This window comes from Ascaphus truei, chromosome 7 (assembly GCF_040206685.1).
Source record: "Ascaphus truei isolate aAscTru1 chromosome 7, aAscTru1.hap1, whole genome shotgun sequence".
Classification (NCBI taxonomy): domain Eukaryota; kingdom Metazoa; phylum Chordata; class Amphibia; order Anura; family Ascaphidae; genus Ascaphus; species Ascaphus truei.
The window spans coordinates 98265873-98280032 of record NC_134489.1 but is presented as its reverse complement, the minus strand read 5'-3'; the positions used below and the strand labels follow the sequence as shown (position 1 = coordinate 98280032).

The following is a 14160-nucleotide window of genomic DNA, read 5'->3' as shown; positions in this document are numbered from 1 at the left end:
TAATGTAAACCAAAGGAAAAACTGCCAATAGTGGAATACCATCTTTAATATTACAAGCTGACCGGTAAGTAATGCACTTACAAATTTAAAAGGAAAAATCCGCTCATCTCAATAGAAATTCCAGCCGTCCAGCTCCTACTCATAAATGCTGGCCTAGGCCAAGGCTGGGACGATCATGTCACTTTCGTTCCGTTGAAACAACCCATCCTATCTAGTGAAGGGTGGCAGATGTAATGTCTGAACTGGTAATGATTTCCATGTTCTCCTGGCACCAACCATCGGATCGTCCAGATATATAGGATATACATCTCCTCAAACATCCCTCCATATAAATTAGGGAGATATGCCTGTGCTGACAATGGAGTACACCTGAGGTACTCGGCCGCGAGCTATGCTAATGGCTTTGCAAAATAAATTTAAATGAGACCCGTCCCACACTTCCTTGAAGGATTTTCATACCAACTACATAGAGTTGATAAGCCTAAGGCACCAACCCAATGACTGGAATGGTGTGAGACCTAAAAGGATCTAGAACCCACAACCACGGCTTTTCTAAGCCACAGCTCTAGCAGTGTGAGTCCATAGTGGATAAGCCTTTTGGAGACTGATCTTTGGAAATCCACGGACCAATGGAACTGGACGATCCGAGGCGGATCCAAATCTGCCCCCAAAATGTGCCCATCTCTACAGATAGGCACGCGCACACATGACTTCTCCAAACAATGTTTTATTGTTTTTCAAGATAATGTTGTAATTATTTTAAAACTGCGGTGGCGGCCGCATTAGAGTCAGCCCGGCCGCCACCGCAGTTTTAAAATAGCGCGTCTCTGGCCGAAACCGGGCCGGTTTCGGCCGGTTTTTCTGCGCCTCGGGCGCTTTCAATAGTAAGCGCCATTAGCGCTTATCTATTGAAGCGGCCGCCGCGCGGGAAACTCCGTTTTTAAATGGAGAATGGACCCGCGGCTAGCCCGCTACGATCCCGACCAGCTCCCGGCAAGCTTTAGAATGAGCTTAGCCGGGACAGTAGTTAACTGAAGCTAGTTAGAGGTTTCACTAACTTTAGCTGGTTTCTTTTGTGTGATGTCACTTTGTATTGCGCAGGAAGTGCACATTCAATCTCATTTATTCGTGAAAATAAAAAAGATCCCACTGAAATGACACATTAAGCCAGTTTTTACATTTCCCATCCCAAAGACCTTGGCTAGGAGGAGGCGATAGTTTAAACTCCCAGTGCGTGTCTTCTGCAGGCATACATGGAGGATCACCTGAGGAACAGAGACCGTCTGGCCAAGGAGTGGCAGACGCTGTGTGCAGATCAGACCGAGTCCAGCACCTGCTCCATCGCCAAGAATGATGCCAACCTGAAAAAGAATCGGAACCCGGATTATGTGCCCTGTGAGTTCACCTTGTTCCCAGCTCACAGACATACACGGGTATAGACAAGCATAGACAAGGCTTCTAGGTACATTCAGAGTAAGGCCTCGGACACGGCAAAAAATACCGCGCTGAGCCGTGCTGACGCTCATGCTCTCCTGCTCAAGAAGGCGCTTTTTTGTGTCCTGGCATGAGCGTGAGCGAGCGCGCTTGTGAGGCGGGTGCGAGGCGGGGCTAGCGCGCCACGTCACGGCACCGACGTCACGGAGTGCCATTGGCTTTTGCCGGTCACGTGACCGGCCCTCCGCTTCCCTTAGCGCGAAAAATTAAATTTTTCCGGTCGGCTGCAATTCCACACGCCTCCGCACGCCTGCGGAAGCATGCGGAAGCGCCATCTAAAGCCGCTCTCAGTAGGGATGATGGGGCCTCAGCGCGGGTCAGCGCTGCCTTTTTGACCATGGACCCGGCCTAAGATAGAGACATAGGTATATACACAGTGAGATAAACACAGATAGTACTTATAGGTGTACTCAACGACAGATGGACATACTGTCGACAGATATACATACACTTAGACACACGAGACAGACAAAGTAAAAAATATATAAGGCTTTGTTAGTCTTGTGGTAGCTACATACAGTAGGTCTCGGAGAATATAATAATAGATTAACCATCCCCATAACCTTTTAAAAGTCTTACAAGTCTCTTCTTTAGGTGTGAGTTCGGTCTAAGCTGTACCTATAAAGGACTCATTTAAAACTATCATACCCTGCACAAGGAGTCTAACATACAAACACAGGTTTACACAATGACACAGACCCACACAGGAATATACAGGTACAGCTTACAAGTATACACTTCCAGATAGACACACACAATGATATCAACACAAACAGACAGACCGGCAGATGTACAACTCCTGTATAACATGCGCCCTCTCTTGGCATTTCTCTGTCTGGCTGTTTCAGACGACCATGCCCGCATTAAGCTGAGGAGCGATGCCAACACGTCCCGCAGTGATTACATCAATGCAAGTCCCATTGTAAGTATGCCGCATGCCAAGACACCGGTCCTAAATCAGGTGGCCGACCGATTATGTGCCAAAGAGTTTCTCCTCCAAGTATCAGTGGGTCACGCCTCCTATATGGGCAGGCTGGGATTTAGAGGGTATGAATATAGTCTCATCCAATCCCATAGCTAATACATACATGCCAGATATACCTTATCTCTCCCTAATGTTGCCATTTTTTAGTCCAAATCTTTCTATGGCTCTTTCTCTTGGGTTGCCCCCCCCCCCCCCCCCCCCCGCCACCCCCCCTCGTATAGGCTCTAAATACCCATAGAAGGGAGTAAGTCCAACATTCTCGACCTTACTAAAGTTGATACTTTGTCTAGCCGTATCCACCTCTCACCCTATGAACACACAGATTAATCCGTACACAGCTGGAGAAGGAGAATCTACTGATTCCTGGTGTCTGTGTGACATGGTCACCATCCTGCGGCAGGAGAAACAATGGATCTTAAAGCAACAACCCAGGCTGCCATTTTTCTTTTTTTAAATGTATTTTCCCCTTTAATATGTGCATTAATACAGTCCACACAATGATCAGTAATTAGCTAAGTTGCCGGTCGATCCGTTCTCCTGTGATCTATTGGCGAAGATTCGTCTCGGGGGTTCACTAAATGGCTGTCAGTGCAGCAGAAGAGGACCAAAGATGCAAAGTTCTGTGGGGAAGATCATGTGACCAGGCAGTCACTAGATACAATTGGTGCACTGCTAGAGAGAGGGCAGGGCTCAAAAAGGGGTGTGCCAGATCCTGTTTCAGAAGAGAAAGGGGGTGTGACTTTATAAATGGTTGCTATAGAAACAAAAAATGCTTGTTACATTAGAATACATTAAAAATGTCTTTCAGAGTTGTTGTTTTTAATTTAAAACAAAAATGCTACAAGTATTTTCCCATAGTACAGAATTGATTTATTTAAAAAAAAAACACACACCTGTAGGATATTGCTTGGTCTGCATCTTTAAGCCACTTGTGTTATGTCTCTCTGTTACTTTGTATCTCTGCATTAGATTGAACATGATCCTCGCATGCCGGCTTACATTGCAACCCAGGGTCCTCTGTCTCACACCATTGCTGACTTCTGGCAGGTGAGTGTAAATCCAACACGTTTACATGTCCTATTAAATGACTCCCACTGGTTCCCTCTGGTCCCTGGTGGAACTGCCTCATTATAGAATGTCTGATTGTTTCTGTCCATCTCTACACATACAGAGCTCATTCCTTTCAGATCATTTCAGTGAAGTGATGAATGTTGGCGGGAGGCACAGAGGGTGCTGACACCGTTCGTTGTGTCTGTCCGCAGATGGTGTGGGAGAACGGCTGCACGGTGATCGTGATGCTTTCTCCACTGGTGGAAGATGGAGTGAAGCAGTGTGACCGCTACTGGCCAGATGAAGGATCCTCTCTCTACCACATCTACGAGGTCTGGCAAAGGGATTGTCACTGAATACCCTTCTCTATAGCCCCTCCAGTGCCACATGGGTCAGCAATGTATTGCTTTCAGTTTTACTTGATCTTGGAGGACCTCTGGTTGATCCCCCCACCCCCCGAAAAAAAAGAAAAAGACCAATGGAGAGGAAGTCTTCTTTACTTGGTCAATTTTGCTGCCAAAGAGATCTAAAAAACCTCAAATGTTAAATCTGTTAGTTTAATGTGGATAAGCTTTAATAAAAAAAATAAACACCCGGGTATTATCACACTTCGACCTCTGGGTTCGATCCTCTAAACTCTGTGCTCTGTCCTTGTCCCCACAGGTGAATCTGGTCTCCGAGCACATCTGGTGTGAGGATTTCCTGGTGCGCAGTTTTTACCTGAAGAACGTCCAGTCCCAGGAGACTCGAACCCTTACCCAGTTCCACTTCCTGAGCTGGCCGGCAGAGGGCATCCCCAGTAGCACCCGCCCTCTGCTTGACTTCCGCCGGTGAGCATGGGCACTGCCAGTAGGGCAATCCCGGGAGCCCACAAAGCTACCAGAATTTGGGGGAAGTCATTTACTTTACTTCCCATCTTTGTAAGGCTATAGCAAAGAAATTAAAAATGCAAGGGAGAGAGACGAGGGAACTGTAAGAGCCTATGAAATAGAGCAGGGGGGGCTCAACTCCAGTCCTCAAGACGCCCCAACACGTCAGGTTTTAAGAATATCCCAGCTTCAGCCCAAGTGGCTCAATCAGTGGCTCAGATTTCGACCCGTGAAATAGAGAATACAAAGTTATAACTGTGGTAGGGTCTGAGGCTTCACTGTATGTAGGAGAAAGTAGCTGCACCAAATAGTTGGTCTTGAGAAAGACCCAAGATCATTAACAGGGATTTAATACATTTAGGATCATATTTACTAAGCAGTGTTATGCCATAAACACCTTCGGGAAGAGATATGCCCCATTTCAAAGAGTACATTCTGTAAAGTTTATATTTAATGCAAATGTGATATAGATTTCACGACTGAACTGTTCGGGGCGGTTAGTGAGAGGGAATGGGGGGGCCACGTTAGACATGGCTGTGTAAAGAGTTTCTGTGTCTGCTGGTATCTGTTTGCCTATCTCGAGTGGGAGTATCTCGGGGGCCTCCTCTCTGCTTCTCTCTCATGGCTGCCCTTGTCATTTTTGTGATTTGCAGCTTGTAATTTTGGTCTCAGTTGCATAGTCACAAAAGTGATCATGGGCAGATGAGGCTGCAATACGCGGGGCTGGGCAGATGAGGCTGCAATACGCGGGGCTGGGCAGATGAGGCTGCAATACGCGGGGCTGGGCAGATGAGGCTGCAATACACGGGGCAGGGCAGATGTGGCTGCAATACGCGGGGCTGGGCAGATGAGGCTGCAATACGCGGGGCAGGGCAGATGTGGCTGCAATACGCGGGGCAGGGCAGATGTGGCTGCAATACGCGGGGCTGGGCAGATGTGGCTGCAATACGCGGGGCTGGGCAGATGTGGCTGCAATACGCGGGGCTGGGCAGATGTGGCTGCAATACGCGGGGCTGCGCAGATGTGGCTGCAATACGCGGGGCGGGGCTGGGCAGATGTGGCTGCAATACGCGGGGCTGGGCAGATGTGGCTGCAATACGCGGGGCTGGGCAGATGTGGCTGCAATACGCGGGGCTGGGCAGATGTGGCTGCAATACGCAGGGCTGGGCAGATGAGGCTGCAATACGCGTGGCTGGGCAGATGTGGCTGCAATACGCAGGGCTGGGCAGATGAGGCTGCAATACGCGGGGCTGAGCAGATGTGGCTGCAATACGCGGGGCTGGGCAGATGTGGCTGCAATACGCGGGGCTGGGCAGATGTGGCTGCAATACGCGGGGCTGGGCAGATGAGGCTGCAATACGCGGGGCTGGGCAGATGAGGCTGCAATACGCTGGGCTGAGCAGATGTGGCTGCAATACACGGGGCTGAGCAGATGTGGCTGCAATACGCGGGGTTGGGCAGATGTGGCTGCAATACGCGGGGATGCGCAGATGTGGCTGCAATACGCGGGGCTGGGCAGATGTGGCTGCAATACGCAGGGCTGCGCAGATGTGGCTGCAATACAGGGGGCTGGGCAGATGTGGCTGCAATACGCGGGGCTGGGCAGATGAGGCTGCAATACGCGGGGCTGGGCAGATGAGGCTGCAATACGCGGGGCTGGGCAGATGAGGCTGCAATACGCGAGTCTGCGCAGATGTGGCTGCAATACGCGGGCTGGGCAGATGAGGCTGCAATACGCGGGGCTGGGCAGATGTGGCTGCAATACGCGGGGCTGGGCAGATGAGGCTGCAATACGCGGGGCTGGGCAGATGAGGCTGCAATACAGGGGGCTGGGCAGATGAGGCTGCAATACAGGGGGCTGGGCAGATGAGGCTGCAATACGCGGGGCTGGGCAGGTGTGGCTGCAATACGCGGGGCTGGGCAGATGTGGCTGCAATACGCGGGGCTGGGCAGATGAGGCTGCAATACGCGGGGCTGGGCAGATGAGGCTGCAATACGCGAGTCTGCGCAGATGTGGCTGCAATACGCGGGGCTGGGCAGATGAGGCTGCAATACGCGAGTCTGGGCAGATGAGGCTGCAATACGCGGGGCTGGGCAGATGAGGCTGCAATACGCTGGGCTGGGCAGATGTGGCTGCAATACGCGGGGCTGGGCAGATGTGGCTGCAATACAGGCGGCTGGGCAGATGAGGCTGCAATACAGGGGGCTGGGCAGATGAGGCTGCAATACGCGGGGCTGGGCAGGTGTGGCTGCAATACGCGGGGCTGGGCAGATGTGGCTGCAATACGCAGGGCTGGGCAGATGTGTCTGCAATACGCGGGGCTGGGCAGATGAGGCTGCAATACGCGGGGCTGGGCAGATGTGGCTGCAATACGCGGGGCTGGGCAGATGTGGCTGCAATACGCGGGGCTGGGCAGATGTGGCTGCAATACGTGGGGCTGGGCAGATGTGGCTGCAATACGCGGGGCTGGGCAGATGAGGCTGCAATACAGGGGGCTGGGCAGATGAGGCTGCAATATGCGGGGCTGGGCAGGTGTGGCTGCAATACGCGGGGCTGGGCAGATGTGGCTGCAATACAGGGGGCTGGGCAGATGAGGCTGCAATACGCGGGGCTGGGCAGATGAGGCTGCAATACGCGGGGCTGGGCAGATGTGGCTGCAATATGCAGGGCTGGGCAGATGTGTCTGCAATACGCGGGGCTGGGCAGATGAGGCTGCAATACGCGGGGCTGGGCAGATGTGGCTGCAATACGCGGGGCTGGGCAGATGTGGCTGCAATACGCGGGGCTGGGCAGATGTGGCTGCAATACGTGGGGCTGGGCAGATGTGGCTGCAATACGCGGGGCTGTACGTCTCTACCGACCCCGTCCTTTGGCTACTGCAGCCGGGATAGATCAGGGACTGAAATACTGGTCCCATGGACGTCACTTTATCAGAGTCTCACACCCCCACAGGTGTCCATGTACATGTGGGAGTGTGTCCATGTGGGAGTGTGTACATGTGGGAGTGTGTTCATGTGGGAGTGTGTACATGTGGGAGTGTGTCCATGTGGGAGTGTGTACATGTGGGAGTGTGTTCATGTGGGAGTGTGTACATGTGGGAGTATGTACGTGCAAATCTGTGTATACCAAGTGATATATGTGTTTAGACGTGTATGAATGGCTTTGTGCATGTGTATTAGCGTGTTAATGGGGACTGTATGACATCAGCGTGTCAGTACATGGTTTTTTTTTTGCACCAGTATTACATCAGTTTGTTCTCTCCTCTGCCTTTCTCTTGTCTGTGACCTTTCTTGTTTTTCTCTACAAGATCCATATCCATCTCTAACCATGCTGTGTTCTTCTTTGTCATAAGATCTACATCCTTCTTAATAAGTTGGGTGTTGGGAGAGAGTGTATGTGTATTTGTGTGTGCATGTGTGTGTGCATGTGTGTGTGCATTTGTGTGTTCATTTGTATGTGCATGTGTATATGTTAATCTTAATCGTTCCTTGATTTCAACCAAGAGGAAGTCCACTTGCACATTGTAGAAGACGTACTGTAGCCTGTGTTGCTATCTGCCCTCTTCTTGTTTTACAGGAAAGTGAACAAGTCTTTCCGAGGCCGCTCCTGTCCCATCATCGTGCACTGCAGGTAAGTTGGTTGCAGATACCTTTGTCCCACCACTGCAGGTGACTCTCTCCCCCTCAATTGCCCGTGGCTCTAGCTCCAATCTATTTAAGACAGGTGTGTCAATTAATATGTCTCTCACGTCTCAATGACCACGCATACCATTGGCTTTAGGCCTAAGGTGGGACACAGGTCAGTTGATTTGAAACTTCTACCAAATAAAAGGTTCCCTCTCTGTCCTGTCCCTCAGTTGTCTGCATCCTACCAGCTGGTAGGTGGATATTTTGTTTTTTCACAGATTTTATTACCAGTATTTTGACCTCGCTAACCACCCGGCTGCCCGGGGTCGACTGCCGTGTTTGAGCTTACAAAGAACGGGACTTTACCTCCTATAACTGCTAAGACCCACTGTTTTTACAGATATGTGACTACTATGTCCTTTTTATTGGTATAAATTATGTTTTACTTCCGGTGCGCCTCTGTGTACATCTTTTGTTTTGAGATTCTCCCTCCTCCCCCCCCCCCCCGAGGAATTTCTCGGGGTAAGTGGAGTGCCCCATTACGGGAGGGAGTGCTGACGGCTGGAAGCGCTAACAGGCACTTCTGTCTTTCTCTCGTATGCTCGATACCTGCAAATAAAAAAAACAACTCAGAAAGCGTTTGGGAGATATCAGTGTTCTGCCCTGTGCTTTGTTCTAGTGACGGAGCTGGAAGGACAGGAACCTACATCCTTGTAGATATGGTACTGAACCGCATGGCTAAAGGTGAGCAGGAGCAGTCTGTGTGTATATCCTTCGGTTGATGGAATCTTTCAGTAGCACAGCATCCCCTAACACAGGGGTGCGCAAAGGATTCTCCCTGTGAACCCCCTGCTCGCGCCTCCCCTCCCCCCGTGCTTGGCTCCGGCGTCAAATGACTCTTGGCATTATCCTTTTTCTCTGCATTATCCTTACTCTCTGTATTACACTTACTCTACGTATTATACTTACTCTCTGTATTATTCTTACTCTTGGCATTATCCTTTTTCTCGGTATTATGTATTATACTTACTCTCTGTATTATACTTATTCTCAGTATTATACTTACTCTCTGTATTATACTATTCTCGGTGTGTAGGTGTGAAGGAGATAGATATTGCTGCATCTCTGGAGCATGTCCGGGACCAGAGGCCTGGAATGGTTCGGACCAAGGTATAGTACAGTCATCATACTACAGCTCAACCACCTTATAACGCTGTGCTTGGGGTCCAAAGAATCACATTGCGCTATAAGCGGATCGCGTTAGAAATAATGTACAATTGTATGCATTGTACAATAAAGTATTTAAGGTACAAAAAATCGTGCTGTAAAGTATTCATAAATACGAAAATTGGGAGCCACGCTTGCATCGCGTTATAAGCGGATTCGCGTTGTAACGGATCGCGTTATAACAGGGTTGAGCTGTATATAATCTTCCTGTCATCCTACATATTCCCTTCCTGTGTGTCATTACTATATACACTTCTCCATGTACACTGTCTGTCTCTATCATTGCCCTAAACACCTCTCCTCTGGATCCCTGGATCTTTAACTAATACACCTCTGCTGTCTGCATTATCATACTATATACCCCCTCCCTGTCTCCACTAATAGTAACTCCCTTCTCTAACGTATATCACATTCCCTCTCCTGTTACATTTCCCTCTTTATAACTACCACCATATACATACAGTATATCTCTTTCCCTTGTAACGCGCCCCTGCCCCCCCCCCCCCCCTCTATTAACGCTCCGCCTTTCCCTCCCCCTGTTGCAGGATCAGTTTGAGTACGCTCTCACAGCAGTGGCTGAGGAGGTGAACGCGATTCTCAAGGCGTTACCGCAGTGAGAAGCTGAGGTGCCGTGACAGCGCTGCTCCATTTGGTGTTGTGACATTGCATCTGCCTTACCGGGATGGCAGCTTTACCCGTCCTCAAATACCCATTTTCGTGTACTCTCTGCTCCCCATGCCAGGGACCTGTAGGTGCACTCCCTTGACCCCTCTATGCCCTTCTGCTTCTCCCTGCTTTGGTTCCCCCAGCACTGCCTGATTTTAATGCCAACCCTTGCTACCTCGTTCCTTATACTTAACCCCTTCTCTGCTAGAGGGACCAGACACATTGCTATGCAATCCGCTGGTTGCCCCTTCAGCTGTGAAGAGATTAACAGTCTCTTAAACTCTCTCTGGGGAAAAAGGTGACATTGGTATCACAAACACTGCTACAATTTTTTTTGTGCTGTGTGTTACTTATGAAGTACAAATGCAACACGAATGGATTTACTATGCTTTTTTTTTCATTCATTCATTTATTTATTTTTTACACAGTTGACAAGGCAAGTGCATCCACTATCCAAGCGCTTAATGCAGTAAGACACAGACACAAATAGTGCATATTACTACTGTGCATACTACTGTACATTGAAGTAACATCGTAGATGCTCTTAATGAAATTGGTGGGAATTGAGCAATGCAGACATAATGATGCATCCACTTCCATTCAAATTAATCAGAATAAAACGGAGTATAAAGACAGCTGTGCACTTTTCAGTGAAAGAATCAGAGTGGCCAGTGTCTCTTCTAATGATTAAGGACCAGAGTGTGATCTTGTACACGTCTCATAGAGAGAGCAGAAGGGTTAGTTCCTGTACGTGATACCCTATCACCTTTTCATTTTATTGCTCTCTCCCGTTTTTCACCCCTTCTCTGTTATCCCTCCTCTCCATGCTTTTCTATACTCTGCATATCGTCCTCCCAGCCTCCCTCCTAAGGGTGCTGCATTCTCCTGGAAGCTTGAGCAATCACACGGGGGTGGCTAGTTTGAGACGAGGTGGCTCCTTTCCTCCCCAGCCTTCTCCTTCTTCCGTTCTGTTCATACCGCATCGTATAAACATCCGTCATCGCCAAAATAAAGAGAATCATTTCTAGAGAAATATAATAGACTTTAATTTTGTATCTTGATGTGAATAAAGTATTTGTGTTGGGTTTGTGCAACTGCAAACGGATGTCTTCTTTGTCGTGGATTTTGCACCAGGGATGGTAATGGGAGGGTACATTGGGTGGGAGTTGTGTGTAATGGGCATAACTTGGTCATTAACACTATTGGGTAGAATTCAATAATAACAGATGCAAGTCAGAGCCTGTAGAGGTCCAGTATATTGATACACGCTGATACAATGTGGCATGTTTTCCATTGACCATTGGACCAATGAAAATCTCCCCTAAACATTGTAGTATTTGTCTAAAACGGCTCATTTTGGTTCCACAAAGTAAAAAAGCATCAACCGATTGGTTTAAGGTAGAGGTTCTCAACACCAGTCCTCAAGACCCCCCCCCCCCCCAACAGGTCAGGTTTTCAGGATATCCCTGCTTCAGCACAGGTGGTGCAGTCTTCGACTCAGCCACTGATTGAGCCACCTGTGCTGGAGCAGGGATCCTGAAAACCTGATCTTGAGGACTGGAGTTGAGAATTTCTGGTTTAAAGGTAAGACCAGTGGAATTTTAGTAGGCAAAATAGGTGGCAGAACCGTAAGCAAACACAACGTAATTATTAATTTAGTGTTAAATAAGAAAATGGGGCCCAAAAAATGATGGTGCGCATCCTTATCAGTATTACAGCGCCGTTCCTAATACATTCATTATAATCTGGTTGATCTCTTGGGGGGAAAAATGGTGGAACTCAGTTTCTGTGAATTGCCCCCAACAAAAAACCCTGGGTAACACATAACCAGAATATTGATGCCCTAGCAGTCTGTGTTTAGGGCACTTTCATTGGAAGAATAAGGTCACAAATCGGCAGAATATGTACGACACACTATGCCTGGTTCTAATACCATACTATTCAATGAATCTATTGCAGAGGTGGGCAACTCCAGTCCTCAATCATTGACTCAGTGAACAACTGAGCCACTGATTGAACCACCTGTGCTGAAGCAGGGATATCCTGAGAACCTGACCCGTTGGTGGCCCTTGAGGACTGGAGTTGCGCACCACTGATCATTCGTCACAAGGCCAATCTGGCCTTGGGTAACTTATAAATAGTAAAGCACAGGCATAACAAATGTATATTTTTGTTATACAAATATCCTGTGTGTATTTTATTTAGAGCATTGATTTCCTTTAATGCATGGTATTTTCGGATAGATTTCCTTACTTTCGTGCCATTGGAATCTTCATGTTGAGTTGCATTGTGCGTCTCCTGCTTACTTAAGTAGAATGTCTGAACCTTTAGCTAATTAGAGCAGCTAGGCCACTGATCCCACTTATTATATGTGTATATATCGCAATGCAGCAGAACGAAGGCGCACTCGCACTTTAGGAATAAATATACTGCCATGGGTGCACGTTGGTACCGAGGCCAGGGGCAGATTTCCAACTAGGCCCGGGCCTAGGGTGTCACACTTTGGAGGTGGCAAAAATGTCCGCCCCCCATATACATTTGCCGCATTCTCGGGCCTGATGGGAAGTCGCTTACATGTGCCGGGCGCCGACTTGCTGTCTCCTTTCTGCCGCCCTCCTCCCGATTCGCAGCGTGAAATGATGTTGCGTTACCATGGCAACGAGCCAGTGTGTGACGTCCGCGGCGTCGTTTGAGGAGGGCGGCAGAGAAGAGGCGGCCGGCCTGTGTAAGTGCCATGGGGTGGTGGGTTTTGAAATCCTCCGCTGACCGAGGCAGTTCCGGTTTGCAGATGTGGGTCATGGAAACAGCACTCACGTGGACTTGAATGACACGTGTGATGGACGTTTGGGTGCCAGCTGTGGACCTTTCTCAGGATAAAAAACAAACACAGTGACAGCGCTACTAAATACCATCTCTGCCGCAGTGTACACAGCGTGAGGCGAGGGAAAAACATACAGAATGACGTGACTGGCGCCAAATGAGGTGTGCTAGGCAACAACGTGTCAGCAACCTGGGATTACGTGTGGCGCCATACAGGCATACCCTGCATTAACGTACGCAATGGGACCGGAGCATGTATGTAAAGCGAAAATTTACTTAAATTGAATCACTACCTTTTCCCCACTTATCGATGCATGTTCTGTACGGCAATCATCATATACGTGCATAACTGATGTAAATAATACATTTGTAACAGGCTCTATAGTCTCCCCGCTTGCGCACAGCTTCGGTACAGGTAGGGAGTCGGTATTGCTGTTCAGGATGTGCTGACAGGCGCATGCGTGAGCTCCCGTTTGCCTATTGGGCGATATGTCCTTACTCGCGAGTGTACTTAAAGTGAGTGTCCTTAAACCGGGGTGTGCCTGTACTAGAGTAAAACCACGGTGCACAATGCAACAGAAACAGATCTAGAAAGTTACTTAGTAGATGAGGTTGAAAACATACATGTCCATCAAGTTCAATCTATGCTAAATTTAGATGACAGATACTTATCCTATATCTGCACTTACAGTATGAGGAAGGCAAATAAAAAAACCCTGTGAAATATTATCTAATGATTTCTCTTAAGGGGAAAAACTAATTCCTTAGTGACTCCAAATATTGGCAAACACTGGTATCGTTCAAGTCCATTTGAGTGAAGTTTCTGTGACCCACATCTAACGTATATATTACAATTACATACATGTATGCAGAACTTTTTTGGATTTAAGTCATTCCTCACATACTGAACACACAATCCCAGCAAGCTCTAAACCCAGAACCCAATATATATATAATATATATATATATATATATATATATATATATATATATATATATATATATATATATATATTTATATATATATATATATATATATATATATATATATATATATATATATATATATATATATTTTACTGAGTTAAGTTATGGTGAGTAAAAAAAGTGACAAAAACCCTTCCCCGGGAAAGCAAATATGCAAATACAACTGAATGCTCATCTGCATGTCTTAGGCAGGTCTGCAACCCCGCCTTTCCCCATTATCACCCAGCATACAGCACTTCCACTGCAGCAAGGGATCATGGGAAATGACATGCAAATGAGCACACAGTGTCACTTTATGGTATAGCCTGTCCCATAGCCTCTTTTGCATACCCAGTTAAAATCAACCCCACACTGATGAGACCCATCAAGGTCGAAACAGCTGTCTGTGGGTGGGTTTTCTGGGTATGCACCCTAACCCTGGCTGTGCTCAAAGCT

General features: G+C 48.1%; 1 protein-coding gene across 3 annotated transcripts in view; it reads left to right on the top strand.

The window, feature by feature from the left end:
* Window positions 1-11019, top strand: part of PTPRN (protein tyrosine phosphatase receptor type N) — a 92483-nt gene extending 81464 nt beyond the window's left edge. For 2 of the 3 annotated variants that reach the window (XM_075609598.1, XM_075609597.1), the window contains 9 exons: window positions 1248-1395; window positions 2343-2416; window positions 3449-3526; window positions 3742-3861; window positions 4193-4359; window positions 7976-8029; window positions 8705-8769; window positions 9122-9195; window positions 9798-11019. In XM_075609598.1, the coding sequence (XP_075465713.1) occupies window positions 1248-1395; window positions 2343-2416; window positions 3449-3526; window positions 3742-3861; window positions 4193-4359; window positions 7976-8029; window positions 8705-8769; window positions 9122-9195; window positions 9798-9869 (852 nt within the window). In that variant the 3' untranslated portion in view covers window positions 9870-11019. Of the gene's footprint in view, window positions 1-1247; window positions 1396-2342; window positions 2417-2801; window positions 3419-3448; window positions 3527-3741; window positions 3862-4192; window positions 4360-7975; window positions 8030-8704; window positions 8770-9121; window positions 9196-9797 lie in introns of those variants that run through there. The other variant, XM_075609599.1, reaches the window with a different exon arrangement.
* The last annotated feature ends 3141 nt before the right edge of the window (window positions 11020-14160 follow it).